The sequence below is a fragment of the Sus scrofa genome, chromosome 15, assembly GCF_054392235.1.
Source record: "Sus scrofa isolate SSC_HxYL_T2T_F1_AM1 chromosome 15, Sscrofa_HxYL_maternal_Yorkshire_Landrace_v2.0, whole genome shotgun sequence".
NCBI classification, from domain to species: Eukaryota; Metazoa; Chordata; class Mammalia; order Artiodactyla; family Suidae; genus Sus; species Sus scrofa.
Genome location: NC_139397.1, coordinates 118785089 through 118805818, shown reverse-complemented (window position 1 = coordinate 118805818; position 20730 = coordinate 118785089). Strand labels below are relative to the sequence as shown.

General features: G+C 46.3%; 1 protein-coding gene and 1 long non-coding RNA gene across 6 annotated transcripts in view; one reads left to right on the top strand and one right to left on the bottom strand.

Moving 5' to 3' along the window:
• AOX2 (aldehyde oxidase 2) overlaps positions 1 to 18807 on the bottom strand; it is a 90230-nt gene extending 71423 nt beyond the window's left edge. The window contains exons 1-9 of one of the 5 annotated variants that reach the window (NM_001308472.1): positions 18716 to 18807; positions 16897 to 16995; positions 15884 to 15992; positions 13834 to 13960; positions 11944 to 12005; positions 9538 to 9627; positions 6282 to 6362; positions 4492 to 4636; positions 3087 to 3179 (exon numbers count right to left, since the gene is read on the bottom strand). In NM_001308472.1, coding sequence (NP_001295401.1) covers positions 3087 to 3179; positions 4492 to 4636; positions 6282 to 6362; positions 9538 to 9627; positions 11944 to 12005; positions 13834 to 13960; positions 15884 to 15992; positions 16897 to 16995; positions 18716 to 18807 — 898 coding nt within the window. Of the gene's footprint in view, positions 1 to 289; positions 390 to 3086; positions 3180 to 4491; positions 4637 to 6281; positions 6363 to 9537; positions 9628 to 11022; positions 11306 to 11641; positions 11672 to 11943; positions 12006 to 13833; positions 13961 to 15883; positions 15993 to 16896; positions 17009 to 17720; positions 17836 to 18715 lie in introns of those variants that run through there. The other 4 variants (XM_084998172.1, XM_021074624.2, XM_084998170.1 and 1 more) reach the window with 4 other exon arrangements.
• LOC146396078 (uncharacterized) overlaps positions 1 to 20730 on the top strand; it is a 1511729-nt gene that overhangs the window by 992326 nt on the left and 498673 nt on the right. The window lies entirely within an intron of this gene.

Genomic DNA, 20730 nt, shown 5'->3' with positions numbered 1-20730 from the left:
GCCTCGGTGTCTCATAAAAGGCATTCTATAACAGGGGCTCCCAACCCTGACCCATCCGTGATGGTCTGTTGCGTCCCATCAAAGTTCTAATAAAGCTTGGCCTTTAACATCTGCAAACTCCTACCTTCCCTTTGCCTGCAGGAGCATTGGAAGACAATTTCTCTTATGCTATAGACCCAGAGCCTTATTGGGAGAGAAGAAATCAGAAACCAAAGACATTGTTATTATTATTATAATATTATCTTTTTAAGTTCAGAAGCATCCACAGACCAGCATGAGCCTCTCTTACCTGACACAGGTAGAGCAGGGCAGTTCAGTCCCATGAGAGAGTAAAATGCCTGCTGTCTTCTCTACTTACTGCCTGGGTCCTCCTAAGGATGAATTTCAAACTCAGGCTGAGGCCAGACAATCCACTTTGGGGCTTTCGTTTGGCTCTTTCCATTGCTCACATGACCCCCTCCCTTTGTGCCAGGCATGACATAGCTGTACTGAGAAAATTCTGTTTCTTGTACTTCTATTCAAATTTTATTCTATCTTTGGTCAGAAAAAACCTAGCAGGTATTTCAATGGAGTGGAAAGGAGCTTTATATTTGATTCTCAGAATGTGGGTTTTAACTCCGTATTTCTCAGAGTTTGTGGGTCTATGGGTTAAAAATGCAGTAACTTTCTGGAGCACTTACTATAGTAAACATTTTTTTGTGTGTGTCTTTTTTAGGGCCACACCCGAGGCCTATGGAGGTTCCCAGGTTAGGGATCGAATTGGAGCTACAGCTGCCGGCCTATACCACAGCCACAGCAACACCAGATCTAAGCCTTGTCTGCGACCTACACTACAGCTCGCAGAAACGCCGGATCCTTAACCCACTGAGCAAGGCCAGGGATCGTACCCAAAACCTCATAGTTCCTAGTTTGATTCGTTAACCACTGAGCCATGATGGGAACTCCATTTTTCCTCAGATTTTAGAACCTGGTTCAACTTTGCCTGCAGAGTCCAGACGAAAAGCCAGTTGGACAGATGTGAGGTGGGCCTGGGAATGGCAGTAACGGCAGGAGTTCTGGAGTGGAAGTGGGAGATGTGCGGCTTGGGGAAGAGCCACAAGCCCGTTTGGGGACCTAAGGCAAGTTCACTTTCCCTGAGTCCTGGCCCTGTTGGGGGAAGACGTAGGGGGAGCTCAGTGGGATAGTGAAAAGTCTCACCCCTCCAAACAGTGTAGCTGGTTTCCTTTTGCTAAAATTTGTTTGAGGGCAGGGTTGTGGTGCCAAAGACAAGTTTGAAAACCATGAGGCTAAAGGATGCCCGGGGTGAAGATGAGAAGGGTTTTTCCTGTCTCGAGCTTTTGCTGAAGCTACTTGTCTATACTGCCGAACCACCCATTTGACTATTCCTTCTTCGGCTTCTCTCCCATTTACTCACCCCAAGACTTCAGATAAACTTGAGCACGTTCCCTGAATTTTCTGAGGGGTCTTCAGGTGTGCTGCCTGAGTTGTCCTGAGGCTGAGCTGTGAGGCTGTGGGTGCCGGGCAAAGCAGGAAGGGTCCCTTTCCTTGCAGATGGGTCAGCTGAGGCCAGGGAAGGGCAGGCTTGCTGGTCTGCAGCACGATCTAAGTTTCGCTAAGGATGGTTGAGGCTGGGAAGGTAGGACTCCTGGATGGCAGTGATACAGCCAAGGTGGGTCCCTCTCCTGCCAACCTCTGACTTCCACAAATATCCAGCGGCCTACCAGTCAGTCTGGACTAAAGCTTTCAGTTCAGCCAACTGCTTGGTTCCCCGAGGTAAGGAAGTCACTGCATCCCAAATTCAACTTCCTGACTCACGCCTTCATTTGTCTCTTTTTTCCCCATGAAATTGTTTGTCAGTCACTTAGCACATATATGCATGTACCTGGGACATGCACTTATATACTAGGCTATCTGGGCGGGTGAGGGAAGGAGTAAAATAAGGTGCCTTTCGTAAAAATTTTTACTGTGCTTTTTTTTTTTTTTTTGCTTTTTGAGCTGCATCCATGGCATATGGAAGTTTCCAGGCTAGGGTTTGAATTGGAGCTAGAGCTGCTGGCCTACACCACAGTCACAGCCATAGCAATGCACGATCCAAGCCACGTCTGTGACCCACACCACAGATCATGGCAACACTGGATCCTTAACCCACTAAGTGGGACCAGGGATTGAACCTGTGTCCTCATGGATACTAGTGAGATTCATTTCTGCTGAGCCACAATGGGAACCTTCCCCATGCATCTTCTTCTTCTTATTATTATTATTTTTTGTCTTTTGAGGGCCGCACCCACAGCACATGGAGGTTCCCAGGCTAGGGGTCCGATCGGAGCTGTAGCCATGGCCTACGCCACAGCCAGAGCAATGCCAGATCTGAGCAGTGTCTTCCATCTGCACCACAGCTCATGGCAATGCCGAATCCTTAACCTACTGATTGAGGTTAGGGATCGAACCCACATCCTCACGGTTACTAGTCGGGCTCATTAACCGCTGAGCCACAATGAGAACCCCGGCCCCACGCATCTTGAAGGCAAAGTCTTGCATGTTTCCTTCCTATTCTGTGAGTGCCAGCTTGCCCGATGCAGTATCTGCACATAGTGAGCCCTTAAGGATGTTGTAAGTGACTGGGGGGTGCTTGTCCTGGTAGATTTTTGTCTCACTCTTTTGCCATTGTCCCCATGTGACAAGTGGCATTTGAGTGCCAGACACCATATCGCGTATTTTCCTCCTGCAAACATCCTCCCTCCCTGGAATTGACCATCCAACCAATGGTGAGTGCCAGTTCTCTCACGCCTTCTCACTAATGTGACCCTGCAAATATACTTCCTTTGGGTCGCCCTGGCTTTTCATAGGCAAGAATCCCACATATTCGAGGTCTTCCACCATCTCATCTGAGTATCTCACATTCTGTGCAAGCTTTTGACAGTAAAGTTTCATGGTAGGGATTTAATATTACATCAGAAAAATGATGAAAAGTTAGAGACAGGCCGGACAAAATAAATGTATGAGGAGGTTCCAGACTATTGGACAAGGGTTAAGCATAGTGCAGGGACTGGTTCATTGATACTTTGCCAAGAACACCTGGAACTCACCATCACTTGTTTTAGACACCACACTCAGCTCAGAAATCCTAGCAGGAGAGAGTAGAATTGGGTGAAAACGTCCTTGGGATTTCATTGCAGGTCCTGAAAGTCAATGCAGAATATGTTTTAGAGAGAGTTAGGAAAGAGAAAATGCAATTTTTTGGCATTGAAAGTTCCTCATAAAACTATTCAGATGCTAATTTTAAAAACTGGCAATAAATGTGTATAGCTGTGAAAGCAGTGGCCATACACCCTGCCAAGTAATTTCATGGTGCATGCTCTCCCACTATATGTATTTATTTAGACTCACTACATGTATATAAAAATAGGAAATAAAATGGAGGAGAAGTTCTTAGAAAACTCTTCTTTTTGGCCATGCCCAAGACACGTGGAAGTTCTCAGGCCAGAGATGGAACCTGAGCTACAGAAGTGACAATGCTGAGTCCTTAAACACTAGGCCACCAGGGAACTCCTCGTAGAAAACTCTTGCATATGGGAACCAGGAGAAACATATAAAGATGTTTTTAATAGCCCAAACTTGGAACACATTCTACGTTTTTGAGCAATAGGGTGGATGAGCAAATTGTGTCCTGGACACACGATAGCATCCAGTCATTACATGCAACAGGGGTGAATCTCCGTTCAAGAATGCTGAGTGCACAAAGCAAACTGCAGAAAAATAACACCATGTCAATCTATTTATGTGCAGTTCAAAAATATGCCAGAGTAAGCAACGTATTGCTTAGGGACACAAATATATGTGGTAAAATGATAAAAAAGGAAGGAGAGATGGATCAGCACCATATTCAGGCTGATGAGTAGCTCTGAGAGGAAGGGGAAGGGAGGGACTGTGGTTTGGGGGCACCCACGGGGCATTCGGAGCTCTTGGCAAAGCTCGACTTCTTAAGCTTGGGTATGTATTGTTAATATACTCATATGCATTTTATAAAATCCTATTTTCTTTATTCACTATTTAACCTAAACAAAATTAAAAAGGACAAGGTAAGTTAAATGGTAAACAATCCTCCTATACTCTTCCCCCACATCGCCAAGGGTTACACTGCACCCTCCCAGGATATATGTGCCTCCAGTTTGGGAGACCATCTTAGTATATTATAGTATCCTATTTGTACTATAGTTTTAATACTGTATATAAAATTTGCATGTGAAAGTATACATAGCATATATATGCTAGTATTTTCATTTATATACAATGTTATTATATAAGCAATTATATAACACATACGATACAATATAATAGCACGTTTTGTGATACATTATTATGATACCATTTTTACTTAAAAAGATGAGGTTTTTATCCTTAAAAACTAGTTTTCGTAGGCTGTGACAGAGGAGAGGACAGGAAGGCCAGCTGGGCAGTAATGGCGGCCTGAGAACTGTCGGAATCACTCACCGAGTGAGGTGTTGCCCATGATGAGAGGAGCGTCCCGATATTTCACTTTCAGCTCCAGGAGGTCCTTGAGGGTCCCAGGGGAGATCCAGGTGACCCTCTCTCCACGAAAGGTCAGAGTTCGTTTTTCTGGGTTCTCTGCCATTCTCTGAGTTGCAAATGACAAGTGTGTGTGCATGTGGGCACATCTGTCTTCCTGGGTTATAACAGATCCCAGGCGGAGGTGTAGGCTCCTCTAGAGAGCTTTCAGAAGTTCTGGGGTCCCCTTGACCAAAAAGATACTCACTCCACCCACTGGCTAATGGCTGACATTCCAGAATTAGATATTTACCCCTTTAGCTTAAGACTTGTTAATATGTAGTTCTTTGATGACAAGGGACAATATGAGCTAGTACCCATCAATGACGCTGTGGTATAGATTAATTTAATGTAATTGAGTATGATGGTCTTAAAAATCATAATTATACTAATATTCCTAAGTCTTCAGCCTTTTCTCTGAAATCCAAACTCATATACCTGAATGAGTACTTTTTTTTTTTTTTTTTTTTTTTGCTTTTTTAGGGCCACACTCATGGCATATGGAGGTTCCCAGGCTAGGGGTCCAATCAGAGCTACAGCTGCTGGCCTATGCCACAGCCACAGCAATGTAGGATTCGAGCCACATCTGTGACCTACACCACAGTTCACGGTAACGCCAGATCCTGCACCCACTGAGGGTGGCCAGGGATCGAACCCTTAACTTCATGGTTCCTAGTCGGGTTCATTAACTGCTGTGCCACGACGGGAACTCCTATTTTATTTTATTCTACTTTTTGCCTTTTAGGACTGCACCTGTGGCATGTGGAAGTTCCCAGGCTAGGGGTCAAATTGGAGCCACAGCTGCTGGCCTATGCCAGAGCCACAGCAACACCAGATCTGAGCCGTGTCTGCAAGCTACGTAACAGCTCACAGCAACATCGGATCCTCAACCCACCGAGCAAGGCCAGGGATTGAATCTGAGTCCTTGTGGATACTAGTTGGGTTTGCTACTGCTGAGCCACAGTGGGAACTCCCTCCCTCACTTCCTTTAGGACCATCTTCGAATGCTACCTTCGCAGAGAAGGCTTCTTTGGCCAGTATTTGAAATTGCACCTGCTGCACCCTATCCCCTGTCTCCATTTTATTCTGTTCTCCTTCTCACTTGCTGACACACTCTGTAATTGATCTATGATCTTGCTCCTTGCCTGTCTCTCTCACCAGATTACAAGCTCATCGGGGGCAGATCACTGTGTGAGTTTTGTCCCCTGCTGTATATTCAGTGCCTGGTACATTGCTGAATGATTGATATTTGCTGAATGCATGAATAAACACATCAGAAACCCTTCAGAAACAGGTATTTTATAGAATGGGACCACTGGATGTTCGAGAAAAAAAGAGATGCTGATGGAGGGAAGGCTGAAGGATAAGGAGGCCCTGGAAAGGCTCCTTGGGGTCGATGTCCTGGAGGGGCTGGAAGGACTAAGTTAGAAGCCGAGAAAAACCGGATTGCTTGGGACAGTCAATAGGGACACATGGCAGATGACAATGATGAGACTAATGATGATATCACTTTGAAAATAGCCTTAGCTGAGGCTTCAGGGGATATGTGTTGGGCATCAGTCAGGGCTTGGTGAGCTGCGCAAGGACAGGCACCCTGATTCAATCAAGGATTTCCACAATTTGATAATTTCACAGGCAGAAAGGCTGGTTTCAGAAAACCGAGCTTATAACCAGTGACATTTAAACAAGCACACAAAACACCCAAATCATCTTACCAAGAGTTCTGGGGGAAATATGAGCTCCTGGGTGGGGTCCAAGGGCTGGAACTCCTCATTCGCAAATAACTCTGTGCAAATCTTTATAAAGGGCAGAAGAAGATGGTTCTGTCAGCCCCGCTCAAGTGGAAACAGCATCATAATTCTTTACATCAGTCAGGCAAAAGGAACATAGTAATAACGCTCCAGTTTTCTTTATATGGGAAAATAATTCAAACCACATAGTTTTATGTCTTATTTTTTTTTTTTTAGGGCCACACCCGTGGTGTATGGAGGTTCCCAGGCTAGGGGTCGAATTTAAGCTGTAGTTGCTGGCTTACGCCACAGCCATAGCAATGCCAGATCCGAGCCGTGTCTGTGACCTACACCACAGCTCATGGCAATGCCAGATTCTTAAGCCACTGAGCAAGGCCAGGGATCGAATCCATGTCCTTATGGATACTAGTTGGGTTCATTAACTGTTGAGCCACGACGGGAACTCTCCAAACCATATAGTTTTAAACAAGAATCTTGTTATAACATCAATACTGATTTGACACTAATGTGATGCTAAAGAAGGGCGTGTTCTGCTAAAGAAGCAGTTCAAACAGTACCCTGTGAAACACCAAGACAGTCTATTGAAAACAACCAGAGGGCAAACAAGTTCAGGAAATCTTCTCACTGTGCCCCAACCTCTATCTCTTCATCTGTCAAGTCAAGATTCAAAGAAGTCCCATAGTTTAAGTAGAAAATGACCCTAGACATATACACCACGTGTAAACACCCACACACCCACACACCCCACTTGCTTTAATATAATCGTTAACATTTGTGGAGTGTTTACATCCCAAGTGCTTTTACACCTGTTGATTATTCTATTTATTTATTTTTTTGCTGCGCCTGCAGAAGTTCCTAGACCAGGGACTGAGCCCACGCCACATCAGTGACTTGAGCCACAGCAGTGACAACACTGGACCCTTAACTGATAGGTCCCTGGGAAACTCCTTAATAATTTATTTAATCCTCACAACAGTTGTACAAAGAAATAAATTATTCTTTCCATTTTATCTCTTAGGAAACTAAAGCACAGTAAGAAGTTACTCCAACTGCAATCTTGTAGGAATCAAATATGTTTTGGCCTTGGGAACACTCCTGGGAAAGCTTCCTAAAGAGAGTAAGGAGAGCCCTGTGGGATACAGGGCAAGGGGGTGCTGTGAAGTTGGGGAAGCAGGGGACATGGGGGGCAGAGAGATCTGGCTTCATTCTCAGCTCTGCCACAGCCTGGCTCTCTGGCCCTCCCAATGGGAAAGGGACTTACCCTCTTTAGAGACTAAATAGAAATAATGCCTATTTGGAAGGGTAATTGTGACAAGCAGGTTATAGCTCGGTTTTCTAAATGATCTGACATTTGTCCAACATGCCCTCCTTTTTTTTTTTCTTTTTCTTCCTCTCTCTCTAAAGTCTTCCTGGGTTCTAGAAGGAAAACTTACAATTGTTCTTTGTGTAGGGTCCTAGTGGGATCCCAGACTGAGGCATTACTGACCAACATCTGAAGGATCTGTTTTTTTCAAATTAATTAATTAATTAATTTTTTTGCTTTTTTGCTTTTTAGGGCCGCACCTGTGGCATATGGAATTTTCCAGGCTAGGGGTTGAACAGGAGCTACAGTTGTCGGCCTATGCCACAGCCACAGCAATGCCAGATCCAAGCCACATTTGTGACTTATACCACAGCTCACAGCAACACCGGATCCTTAACCCACTGAGCAAGGCCAGGGATCGAACAAGTATCCTCATGGATCCTAGTCTGTTCATTACCACTGTGCCACAACGGGAACTCTCAAAGGATCTGTTTTGTGTTAGTTGGAATTAAAAGTGTGGGCAGTACCTGGGGCGCATTAATGTGTACCTACAAAATCTAGAAATAAGACAGTGTCTGAGAATTAAAATGTAAAACAAACATAACGAATCAGAGCTGAAGACCTGAGCTATACGAATAAAGCATGTCCATGTGGGAGCTGGGTAAAGTGGAGGTTCAAAGCCCAGGTTCTGACTTCAAGTTCCCCTAAATAGGGGCTAGGCCAAGACTTCACAGCTCCCCTGCAGATGAAACTAACATAGCTTCAAGAGAAGGGAGCATCCTGGGGCAGATGTCACAGGATAGACAAGCTTGCCATGCAGCAGGTCCACCTCATGGACAGGGTTCTTCTCTAATGTTACCCTTAAGCTTAGCCAGCTGCTCTGCCTCCATACCCACCAAGTGACCTTGCACTTACAATGCGGCTTCCTACGTGTATTTCCCTATAGGGAAAGGTCACGTGGCTCAATGATCATAAGATCCACCTTAAAGTGTGTTTCCTCTTTATAAATGAATATCAGGGCATAGTCCAGTTTAAATATGCTTTTTTTTTGAGTTTGATGAAAGTGACTCAGGTGGTCCCCAGAGCGCAATGATGGCCCGAATTGAATTCCTGAGGCCGCAAAATCAAGACTCAGACTTTAAAATGAACTGAGCCCTCCAGGGAGAAGCGGTCCTCGGTGCAGTTGTTTGGGGAGGGTGCAGCCCCCCTTCCTTGGGGCATCCCCTGCTCCACTGCACAGCTTCCCCAGACCAAGGGAAAGTGATGGGGGAGGCCGAGGATGGGGACAAGGTAGATGTGAAGAATAGAAAGAGACAGAGCTGGGAAATGCCAGGCTCGGTTGCGTATAAGGCCAGCTCTGTTCTCTTAGAGTTCTCTGTCTACAGGGAGCAGACGTCCCACATTCTAACTTCTCTAAGTAATTCCTTTAGGAACTTGGCAGAGAGTCTTTTGTGGAAACTAGTGTCTCTCAGAGAGCAGAGCCAGAGACTGGGTGTAGGCTGGACTTCCCTGCTACGGGACCGTGAACTTGCCATGTGACTCTGGATGGGCTCCTCAGCCTTCCTGAGGCTGCAGTGCCCTCTGTCTGCAAAGGGGACACAGGGATGAGAGACAGCCCTGCACGAGGAGGGCCAGGCTAGGATGGGACTCCCCAGAGTTGGGGTGGGTATTTTTTCTCTCATCTGAGTGGTGTATGTTTCATTGTTTCAGCCTTCCCGAGAGGGAAGGGGAAAGTCAGAGCCTGGGCTTTGAACCTCCACCTTACCCAGCTCCCACATGAACATGCTTCATTCGTATACGCACTTGAGACGTGTGTACGAAAAGCAGAGAATAACCATCAAAACCAACAAACACAGCTTCCACACTGGCCTGCATTAAGCGGTGCTCTCGGGGAGAGGATGAAACAAAGGGACTCACGTCACTTTTTCTGTCGAGCGAGGCAGAATCATTTTCTCCCTGATCCAGGCAGCATTTTCCTGTTCCTTTCTGTTGACAGCCATTTGACTCCTAGGACAGGGAAATGCCTTGAGACGAAAAACTTTTAAACATGTAAATGGGGTGTGTGCCTTGAAGAGTTTGGCAATTTAAATGAGATTCCAAATTTTTAGAGTCATTTTGGGTGGTTTCTGTTGGAAAGGGGTATTCATAAGATTTTTTTAATATATTTTTTTAAATAAAATGATACAGATAGAATATATAGATATATACATAATAAAAATAACTTGCATAAGACAATAATAAAGAATATGGAAAAGCTTCAAAGAAATAAACTATCATTACTCTATTCCACTGAAGTTTTTTATAGAATATATATTTGCACTATATTTATGGTAGAATATACTTTTTTTTTTTTTTTTTTTTTTTTAAAGGCCACACCTATGGCATATGGAAGTTCCCAGGCTAGGGGTCAAACTGGAGCTGTAGCTGCCGGCCTGCACCACAGCCACAGCAATCCCAGATCCGAGCTGCATCTGAGACCTACACTGAAGCTTGTGGCCATGCTGGATCCTTAACCCACTGAGTGAGGCCAGGGATTGAACCTACATCCTCATGGAGACAATGTCCCATTCTTAACTCACTGAGCCACAACAAGGACTCCAGAATATACTTTTTACTTTGGTTTTTTGTTCATTTTTTTTGCCTATTGTTTTGTTCATTTATTTGCTTATCATTAAAAAGTCTTTAAAGTATAATTTTGCTGATTGCATAATAGTTCATCTTCTGGTTATTCCGTAATGTATTTGTAACATTTGCTATTGATGTATACTTAAGTTTTTCCCCCCAACACTTTATACCTACAAATAACATAATGAACATTTCTGTTCATTACATGCACAGCTTTGAGTATATCCCTGAATTTTTTCTTAGGTGAATTCCTAGTAGTAGAGTCAATTATAAGTTGCTTTTTAGAGCAATTTATGCATTCTCTAGTATATATAAGATTCGACAATACTAAGTATTATCATTTATATAAGGACCTTGAAAAAGAAAAAAATGTAAAAAAGAAAAACTAAAACCATTTTGGAAACAGATCTCCCTGACATTTGTGATCTGCTTGGGATGGACTGGGAATCAATGGACAATCAATTAATTTGTTTTCTTTTTTTTTTTAGGGCCACCCCTGTGGCATATGGAAGTTCGCAGGCTAGAGGTCGAATCAGAGCTATAGCTGCCCACCTATGCCACAGCCTTGCAGGATCCAAGCCATGTCTGCGACCTACATCACAGCTCATGGCAATGAAGGATCCTTAACCCACTGAGTGAGGCCAGGGATCGAACCTGCATCCTCATGGATACTAATTGGGTTCATTACCACTGAGCCACAAGTGGAACTCCAACAATCAGTTTTAAAGAAGTTTTCCATTTGCCGGTTCTTTCATTTCTCATTTCCTCCAAGCTTACCTCTTGTATCTTCTTCCTCAAATAATTTCTCCTAAGTTTCTAGCAAAATAATTTCTTCCAGGCACTTCAGTTCTCCCTCTCTGCACAAGTGTCTCAGGCTGTCACCTTCCTACTTCTGTCCATGGAGCAAAACCAGCTGGGCCAAGGTAGTAGCGCTTCCTCTCTCACTCAAAACTCTGACCGCTTCTGTGATGGGCCTTCAGTCTTCTCTTGCTTAGTCCGTAGCAGCCTCGGGTATTCCCACAGGAGCTCCTGCTCCTTTTAGCCATTAAGTTCCCTGGGGCTGGGAGTTCCCGTCGTGGCGCAGTGGTTAACGAATCCGACTAGGAACCATGAGGTCGCGGGTTCGATCCCTGCCCTTGCTCAGTGGGTTAACGATCCGGCGTTGCCGTGAGCTGTGGTGTAGGTTGCAGACGCGGCTCGGATCCTGCGTTGCTGTGGCTCTGGTGTAGGCTGGTGGCTACAGCTCCGATTCAACCCCTAGCCTGGGAACCTCCATATGCCGCGGGAGCGGCCCAAGAAATAGCAACAACAACAACAACAACAACAAAAGACAAAAAAAGACAAAAGACAAAAAAAAAAAAAAAAAAAAAAAAAAAAAAAAAAAGTTCCCTGGGGCTGGAAAGTGGCAGGGTGGGTCTCTGACTATATTTTTGCCTTTATCCTCAGAGTCTGTGTCTGGAAAGGTGGATAACACCCACATTCCGGAGGGAGCCAGGTTTCCTTTAACTTCCTTTATTTGTATTTCACAAATGCTTTTCCATTTACACCAGCAAGTTGATGGGTTTACAAGCTGTTCATTTCTCAGCGCGTCAACTTTGGCTCCCCCGTGTGGCACTAGAAGATGGGACGCGCAAGCGCCCGGGACCTGCCTGTCGGTCATTCTCGCTTTGAAGAGTATCCGCACAGCCCCCTACTCACCGAGCAAAAGGTCTTTCCACTCTCGAGAATTGGCCGATACCCAGTGCAGCGGCAGAGGTTACCTAATCAGAGAAGAAGCAGTTATCAGTAGGCTTTATTTTTACTGGTTTCTTTAGGAAGTTAAAATAAACACAGGTGCTTCGTTTTGTTTTTGAGAATACTTAAATATCTGCCAGATGGTTTACTGCTTTTTTTTTTCTTAGACAATTATCTCTCCCACCCCAACAATTCTAGTTTTATTCACTGTTCCAAAAAAGTTAATGGTCTCTCTGGTGCATTCACTTGCAACCATCTATTAAATTATTCATTCATTCATTTAACACGAATCTATCGACAACTATATTTCAAATACTATGTAAGTCAGGGGATCCTTAAACAAGAAAATAGAGGCCTTTTCTAAGGCTCTATTTGAGTGAAATATCATGCCTTAGGCAGCTTGTTTGTAGTGCCTCTCAGTGGATTTTAGGTCACTGCATCAGAATTTCCCGGGGATATTTGCCTAAAATGCAAGTCCCTGGCCTTCCTGCAATGTCCTGAATCAGAATGTTGGGGGACAGGCCAAGGAATCTGCATTTAGGAGGTCTGCGGGTAAGTCGATTGCGTGGTGGTGAGTGAGGACCTCAGATGTCCAAGGATGAAGACATGGGCAAGGATGGGGTGGAGGGGGGTCCGTGTGGAACGGAGTTCATCTGGGAAGGCTTCACAATGAGGCTCAGGCTTGAAGGATGAGCAAGCCGTGGTGGGTGGAGAGCAGGCGAGGGGCATTTGAGGTTCACAGAGCAGCATGAGCAAAGGTGTAGAAGTGGGATCGTGCGGAGGATTGAGGGTTGAAAGGAGACGGGCCAGCGGGGATCAAGGAGCTGAGGCGGAAGGTTGAGTTCCGGAAGCCAGGTTCTCTGAGTGGCAGGTGAAGGAGGTAGGCGTGGCCACACCGCGAAGGGGGAGGAGCTGCGGAAGGACCTCAGGCTGGCAGGGTTTCAGGTGACTTGATCTGATTTTCTAAAACGGAGCAGAGAGGGTACAGGAAGTCTGTAAAAGTAACTGGCAGATAGGAGAGTGTGCCCTGTGCGCTCTAAGAACCGTTGTGTATCTAACAGATGTCTTGTTTGGAGATTGTTGACACCTGCATGTGAGGTTTATTTATCCTGTGAAAGGGATGTGTTTATGAATTCCTCTGTAGTAACTTAACCACTGCAAAATTTAAAGGATCCCTTAGATACATGAAGGACTCCGTTATGGGTCAAATCGTGTCCCCCCCCCCCCCCCAAAAAAAAGATCTGTTGAGGTCCTAACCTCTGAAACTTGTGAGTGTGACCTTATTTGGAAATCTGCAGGGATGCAGATATAATCAAGTTAAGATGAGGCCCTAAAGGTTCAAGGTCCAGTGACTAGATTATATAGAAGGGAATGTGGACCCAGAGCCCAGGGGAGGAGGCCACAGGAAGACCGAGGCGGAGACTGGAGTGACAAATCTATAAGCCAAAGAACGCCAACCACCAGAATATAGGAAGAGGGAAGGAGGGACCCTCTTCTAGAGCCTTCAGAAGGAGCAGGGCCCTGCCTGGCTCCTTGATTTCAGACTCTTAGCCTCTAGAACTGTGAGAGGAGAAATTCCTGTTGTAAGCCCCGCCCCTTCACCCCATCCAATTTGTGGTGCTTCGTCATCAGAGCCTGCAGGATGGCAGCCACATAAGTCACTGGCAGAGAAGTGAGGGGTCAAGATGGGGCCAAGATGTCTTAGTTCTGTGCAGCAAGACATTCTTCTCTGCTCCTGGGTGAAAGGCAGCTACGTCAGAAACAACCGAGGGGAGTCCCTGAGCGGGGCTGGGGGTGGCATTGTGGGGAGCAGCAGCCCGAGGCACACCCCCACCTGGCCTCGGGCAAACCTACCCCCCAGGGCTGCCAGGAGCTGCTCCTCTGAGGGCTGCGGGTGGTTCCTGAGCAGCGCGTACATGGACATCACCATCCCGGGGGTGCAGAAGCCGCACTGGGTGCCGTGGCTCTTGGCAAGTCTCTCCTGGAAGGACACGGGGGTGGTCACAGGCCCTGCCTCCCTGCTGCCCCTGCCTCCCGCCGGGCCCACAGTCTGCGTCTCCCTCGCCTCGGTGGAACCCGCTCCCTGAGCAGTGCATCCTCCCCTTGGGCAGAGTGGCGTCCCCGGGCCTCTGCCGCTCCTGGAGGAGGTGACCCCGGAGCCCTGTTCTAGCATCACTGTCGCTTCTCATGCTCCAGGGCTGAGATTCTTCTCCTTGGGAATCAGGAATGCCCAGCCTCCATTCCCAGAATGAGAAGACTTCTCCAGAAATCAATAATCACGAGGAACGTGCGTGTGATTTCAAAAGCAGTTTTCTTGAGCACGCCCACGTCTTTCCCAGCTGGCTCTGACCGTGGAGACCGCTTTCTGATTAACTCCGGGATTCTCCACTATTGATTTTGCCTTACTCTCTTCTTTGAATTATTTTGTATTGGCTCAAAGGAGCCCTATTCTCAAAGGTCCAAGATTTTGGTCTGTATCCTAGATCTTTGCTGTTTAAAGTGTAGTCTGTGGACCAGAAGTGTTCGTTCCACCCTGGGAAGCTTGTGGGAAACATGGTACCTCATGCTTCGGCTCCAAACCTCTTGACCCAGAATCTGCTTTTTTTTTTTTAACAAGCTCCCAGCTTATTATTATTATTTTTAATATTTAGAAAAGATTTCTTTCACTCATTTGATAGCCTTTGCTCACATTGCAGGTGCATGATTTTCTTTTTTTTCCTTTTCTTTTTTTTGGTCTTTTTGCCATTTCTTGGGCCGCTGCCGTGGCATATGGAGATTCCCAGGCTAGGGGTCCAATCAGAGCTGTAGCTTCCAGCCTACACCAGAGCCACAGCCACTCGGGATCTGAGCCGTGTCTGTGACCCACACCACAGCTCACGGCAATGCCGGATCCTTAACCCACTGAGCGAGGCCAGGGATCAAACCCGCAACCTCATGGTTCCTAGTCGGATTCGTTAACCACTGCGCCACGACGGGAACTCCTGCATGCTTTTCTTTTAAGTGTGAGTCCGTAACACAATAATTGTGTACTCAGAGGGTTACAGCCTCAACTGGGCAAATGTCCAAATGTCCTTATTTCGCTATCCTAAAGGTACAGTAAGAAGTTGTGGGTCTGCTCCCACTTATTTGATTCCTGGGCCCATTAAAGCTTGGGAAGCCCTGCTCTGGATTCAGAATGTAGTGTAATTCTTGGATTCAGGTTTATCAGCCTTGGTGAGACCATCTTCTCTGACCTTCTCAGAGATGCTAGTATGTTCAGCTGGGGCCTTTGCCTTTGCTGACCTTCCTGGAATTGATTCTCACATGGTTAAAATCCAGGCTCCTCCTGCCTAGAAGGATTCGCAGTGTTAGTCGGTCTGGATGTGTAACTTTCCAAACCCCCGTGACAATAACAGAGGAAGTGATGTCTTTCTGCCAACACATGTCACGGTACTCTTAAAACCAGTCTCTGTGTTCCAGCTTCAAGTTAAGAATTGGAGAAATAATTGTCCTCGTGCTCAGGTACAGTCACCCTCAATTCTGATTTTACTCCAAAGAGCTCCATGCCACAGGGAATAATCCTGAATTTTACCCTATTAGCCTCAGAGATGTTTTATTCTATGCATAATACCCTTTGTGCAATATTTATTCTGCATCACAGTCTAATAGGCATTAATCAATGTTTTGATCACACTGTTATCATTCAAGCAGAAAAAAGTCAGATGAAATACAATCTTCTAATGAAATATGCATTATCTTTAGCTTTCTTTCAAATCACTTAACAGTTATTATTATCTTGATCAATATGCATCCAAAGCTTCTACTTACAGGACTGCAATCTCAAAGCCCTAGGAGGTACAGCCAACACGGCATTGATTAGAAAGACAGAGTGAAGCAGTGAGAAAGTTAGGCTGTACGCTCTCACCTGCACGGGGTGAAGCCTGGTTTTGATGCTTCCAACTCCTTCCACAGTGGTGACAGCAGCTCCATACAGAGAGCAGATGGGCACCAGGCATGCGGTGACAGAGAAGTGTCTTTATATGAGAAACACAAGGAAAATCAAAAGGAATAATGTAGTTCTGCCTGGGTGCGAACTGGGAACCAAAAAGGGCAACAGAAACCCCCCCAAGCCCATCACTCAGCCCAGACGATGAGCAACTGGAGGTGTGGCTGGAAGGGAGAATTTAGAGTCCTCCCTGCTGACTCTGTACTATCTGTAAGAACTGGGGATCCTTAGGGGTGATATGGGCATTCTGACCTCAGAACACCTTGCCAAGCCCAGAAGAGGTCTTCCTGGGTCTGGATTCATGGGCAATATTCTAACTAGTATTCATCAGGACAGTGGTCCCATAACAGGTAAAAGGCTTTGTTTTTTAACCACATTTAAGACTTTTTTTGCTTGTTCATTTTAAACTCTCTGTGTAAGGTCATTCGGCAGTGTGGGATGGCCAGTGTCCTGAGGCCATTTCTTGATTTCTTGGGCCAGTGGATTTGGGAGCAGCCCAAGGCCTGGAATCTGGCCCTTAATGAAAGGATGGAGTCATGGCCTGGGTCCAGCCCAACAGTAGAAAAAGCATTAGCGTCAGAGCCAGAAAATGTGAGTTCAAGTCCTTGTTCCATGGCTTACTAGTTATATGACCTCGAAACAGTTACTTCATCCTTTTAAGCCTCTGTTTCCCCATGTGTACAGTGAATGGTTAGCCTAAATTGGGGTTTCTTAACCTGGGATGCATTGCTGGGTCTTGGGAGGTCCATGATCTCCTGGAAAGTGGGTGCAAAATGTTATTAGTTTTTGTAAAATCTCATAGCTTTATCAGATTGTCAGAGGGGTCTAAGACTTAGAGAGGGTGAGAACCACAAGACCAGAAGGTCCTTAGAAACCTTTCTCAGCTGGGAGATGAGAATGCAAGCCTGGCCTCTGGGCGTCTGGGCAGATACCTTATCTTCTGGGACACGGGGTCTCGCTTCGACACCATCACGGTGCAGGCACCACAGCCTCCTCTTCCGCAGGCATACTTGGTTCCTGTGAGGCGTACTGGGAGGGGGGCTGTCAAGGAAAAGACTCCCAGGTAGACACGTCCCCTCCAGTAGAGCTGCCTCCCTCCCTGAGGTGTTGCAGGTGAGAAAAGATCTCCTTTGGGGGGTGACGTGCAAGTCTGAGAAGTCATTCCCCTGCCTCCAGGCCTGGGTCGGGGCCCCTCGGTATCTTACCAGCTGTGACGCTGGAAGGTCGCAGCCAACTAGCCGCTGCACTTGCAGCGAGGGAAAAGCAATACCTACCCTATCTTCACAGGCTTGTCATAAGCATCTTGCTGGATAACAGAAGTAAAAACCCTTGGGAAAAAATCCTATTTCATTATAGATGTTCTTCTGGGTTAATCATCTAACTGGAAGAGAAATTTCCATTTAGCAGTTTAATGTATTGCTAGTTTTGCCCAGTAATTTGTACTGCATTTGATACCAAGTGAGTGAGCCCTCAGAGAAAACCCCCATCCTTCTTTTCTTTTTCTTTTTTTTGTCTTTTTGTCTTTTTAGGGCTGTACCCTCGGCATATGGAGATTCCCAGGATAGGGGGTCTAATTGGAGCTATAACTGCCGGCCTACGCCAGAGCCACAGCAAGGCCAGATCCGAGCCGTGTCTGTGACCTACACCGCAGCTCATGGCAACACTGGATCCTTAACCCACCCTCATCTTTCCTAGTCGGATTTGTTTCCTCTGTGCCACGACAGGAACTCCATCCATCCTTATTTTCAAATCCCACCTTTGCTCCTGTTTGGTCCAATCGCAAGCCTCAGCCTCTGCCCCCTCTCTTTAGCCATCCTTCTCCCTCATTGTGGTCTATTTCCACCCAGTTTATGGATTGGATGTAACTACCTAGACTGGCTACAAACACTTCAGAATCATTGACTCTTTTTTTTTTTTCAAAGCCATATAGCTTGTTCACTGAAGTTAGGTCATAACCATAAATGCTTATCAGAGAGGTCTGTGAATGAGTGGAGTGGGTTGGGTATAACTGGAGAGCTTGTGCTCCACTTTAGACGACAGGGGAGTGGGTGGTGACCGACAGTCCCCCACTCAGCTCTAAGCAAGACCGCTGCCAGGCAGGAAGGACTATCTTCCCCTTGTTGCATGAGAAACTCCTATTTTTTAAATATGAGATTTCCTAATTTTCAAACAGTCACCATAAATTAAAAGCTGTGTAGGCTTTCCAATAAAGCTTGTAATTTCTATCTTTTGGGGGGGCTTCTCTGCGAGATCCATTCGATTTACCAATTAAGATAGGTTTGCCATCATGAAGATCTACATTTCAGAGTATAGAATGGTGGGGGGAAATCTGCGGTGAGAAAACAGATGTCGAGAAAGGCAATCTTTTCTTACGACAGGTGCTCTCCCTGAATCTGGAGATCTTGGTTGTCCTCCAGGGCAGGGGATGTGCAACACAAACCTCTATTGCATAATCACTCTCTTGGGGATCAGAAGGCCCTTAAAAGAATAATTAGTCCTGAAGTAAAGAGCTTAGCTTCTATTTCATGGCTATTAAATCGAGATATAAGGAAACTCTGGGGAAACTTTATCCTCTCCAAATAGCTCAATTAACTTAATATGCTTAGAACCAGTTCCAAAAGCAATTAGAGAGCAAGAGCCAAGGGGCCTGGCTGTGGGGGGTGGAAAGATCGGATTAATTCTGATAATCTCAGCTGGCCTAAATTTTAAGGCAAACATAAGACATGGCCAAGATGGATCAAAAGGGTCCAGTTCTTTCGTAGGAAGGTCAGCAGCGTGACTTCTGGGTCCGCATTCCTCTCGATCACCTGCGTTAGCAACAGAAAAGAGATGATGGTGGGCATGGAGTGGGTGACCCAGCGGAATGCCTGCCGTGGCCGGCATTCATTTGCCTCTTTTTTTGTGTGTGCTCTAAAGGCAACTTTTGCATATGTTCATAGAGTAGGAGACTCGCCGAGCAACTGTGCAACAACGCTCATCTACATGATGAGAGCTGGGAACCACCACAGTGTAAGATGCCCTGGGAGTTTCATTCTTCATGTTTGCTCCACTATCTAATTTTGTGGAGTCTTCCCACTCAGCCACGTCAGGCTTTTGTACTCTTGAAATGTTTCAAATTGGGGAAGGACTTGGATGCTGTGTGTGTGTGTGTGTGTGTGTCAGGGGGTTCTTGAGAGAAGAAGCTTGAGTAGGAAGAGTTTCAATTCTTTTTTTTTTAATTTTTTTTATTTAAAGGCTGCCTCCTTGGCATATGGAAGTTCCTGGGCCGGGGATCGAATCCGAGTCACAGCTGAGACCTATGCTGCAGCTATGGCAACACCAGATCCTTTAACCCATTGTGCCAGGCTGGGGATCGAACCTGTGCCTCCACAGTGACCAGAGCTGCTGCTGTTGGATTCTTAACCCACTGTGCCCCAGTGAGAACTCCAAGAATTAATATTCTGGCACTTCTGAGACAACTCCTGTGGGGAGCACATTTTGATAATATCAGGGATCCCAAGAATTGGTGGCAGAAAGGGGAAGCAGGGGAAGTGCTGCCACCCTGGTGTAGCCCCCGAGGATGCCAATCCCCTCATGGCAGCATGGTTAATGGTATGCTTTGTGAGCCCAGCTTGGAACCCACGGAGGTTCTGGAGGAACACGAGAATTCCTGCCTCCCTCAACTTGAAAAGTGGGAGATTTTGGGGTTCCATCATGGCACAGCGGAAACGAATCTGACTAGGAACCACGAGGTTTCGGGTTCGATCCCTCGCCTCGCGCAGTGGGTTAAGGATCCGGTGTTGCTGTGGCTGTGGTGGCTGCAGCTCTGCTTGGACCCCTAGCCTGGGAACCTCCATATGCCACGGGTGCGGCCCTAAAAAGGAAACAAAAAAGAAAGAAAGAAAGAAAGAAAAGTGGGGGATTTAGCACTCTTGAACCATGGAGGGGCCTTCCTTGGTGCGTCTTTCTTATTTGCTTGTTTCCTGTGACTTTGTCTTTGGGTGTCCTGCCAATATCTACAACCATTCTGATGCAACAGAGGGAGGGGAGCTACAGTGGGCTGTTCATGTGACATTCTTCTTTCTCCCCAGAAGAAAAACATGAACTTGTGTAGCCCTCAAAGAATAAAAAAAGTGCAGGAAGCTGTTTCCAAGTTGAGATATTGCAATTCAGCTGCTCTCTGGATCTCCAGGGGGCTGCTATCACTGCCAGAAGCAGCCTCCTCTGCCTGCCCTTACTCCTATCCCAAGTCCTTTGAAAGCATTTGATGAGAATGTGGTTGGATAATATTTGTATTATCTAGCTGACTCTACCCCTACCACACAGTCCGTATTTCCTCTAGCCCTTGACTTATTCCCTGTTCTGGCTGCAGCCGCTTCCTCCCGGGCTTATGAATCAGAAGGGATGTGGGACAGAACATAGAGCAAGGAGGTTCCAAAGCCTAGGCTAATGGAACAAGCCAGTAAGGACTCAGCTCGTGAGTGAGTTTTGGAAGAAAGTATGGTGGCTGCTGGCTGTGGAGACTGGATACAGGAGAGAGAGCTTGAACGGAAGTGATGGGAAGAATATAGAGGCTCTGTGTGCTCGCTCATTCCTTGGGCCGAGCCCCCACGTGGGGTGGGGGTGGGGGTACATGACCAAACCCTAGTTAGGTTTGTGGGATTGGGAGCTGAGGGGCCCTGGAGGAGAGGTGGGCAAGACCCCAGGAAAGCCGCATGCCTTGGAGCCATAGAACGGCTCCCTTGAGAGGCAGATAGAGACGCATGAGAGGCATGGGCCTGGCAGGC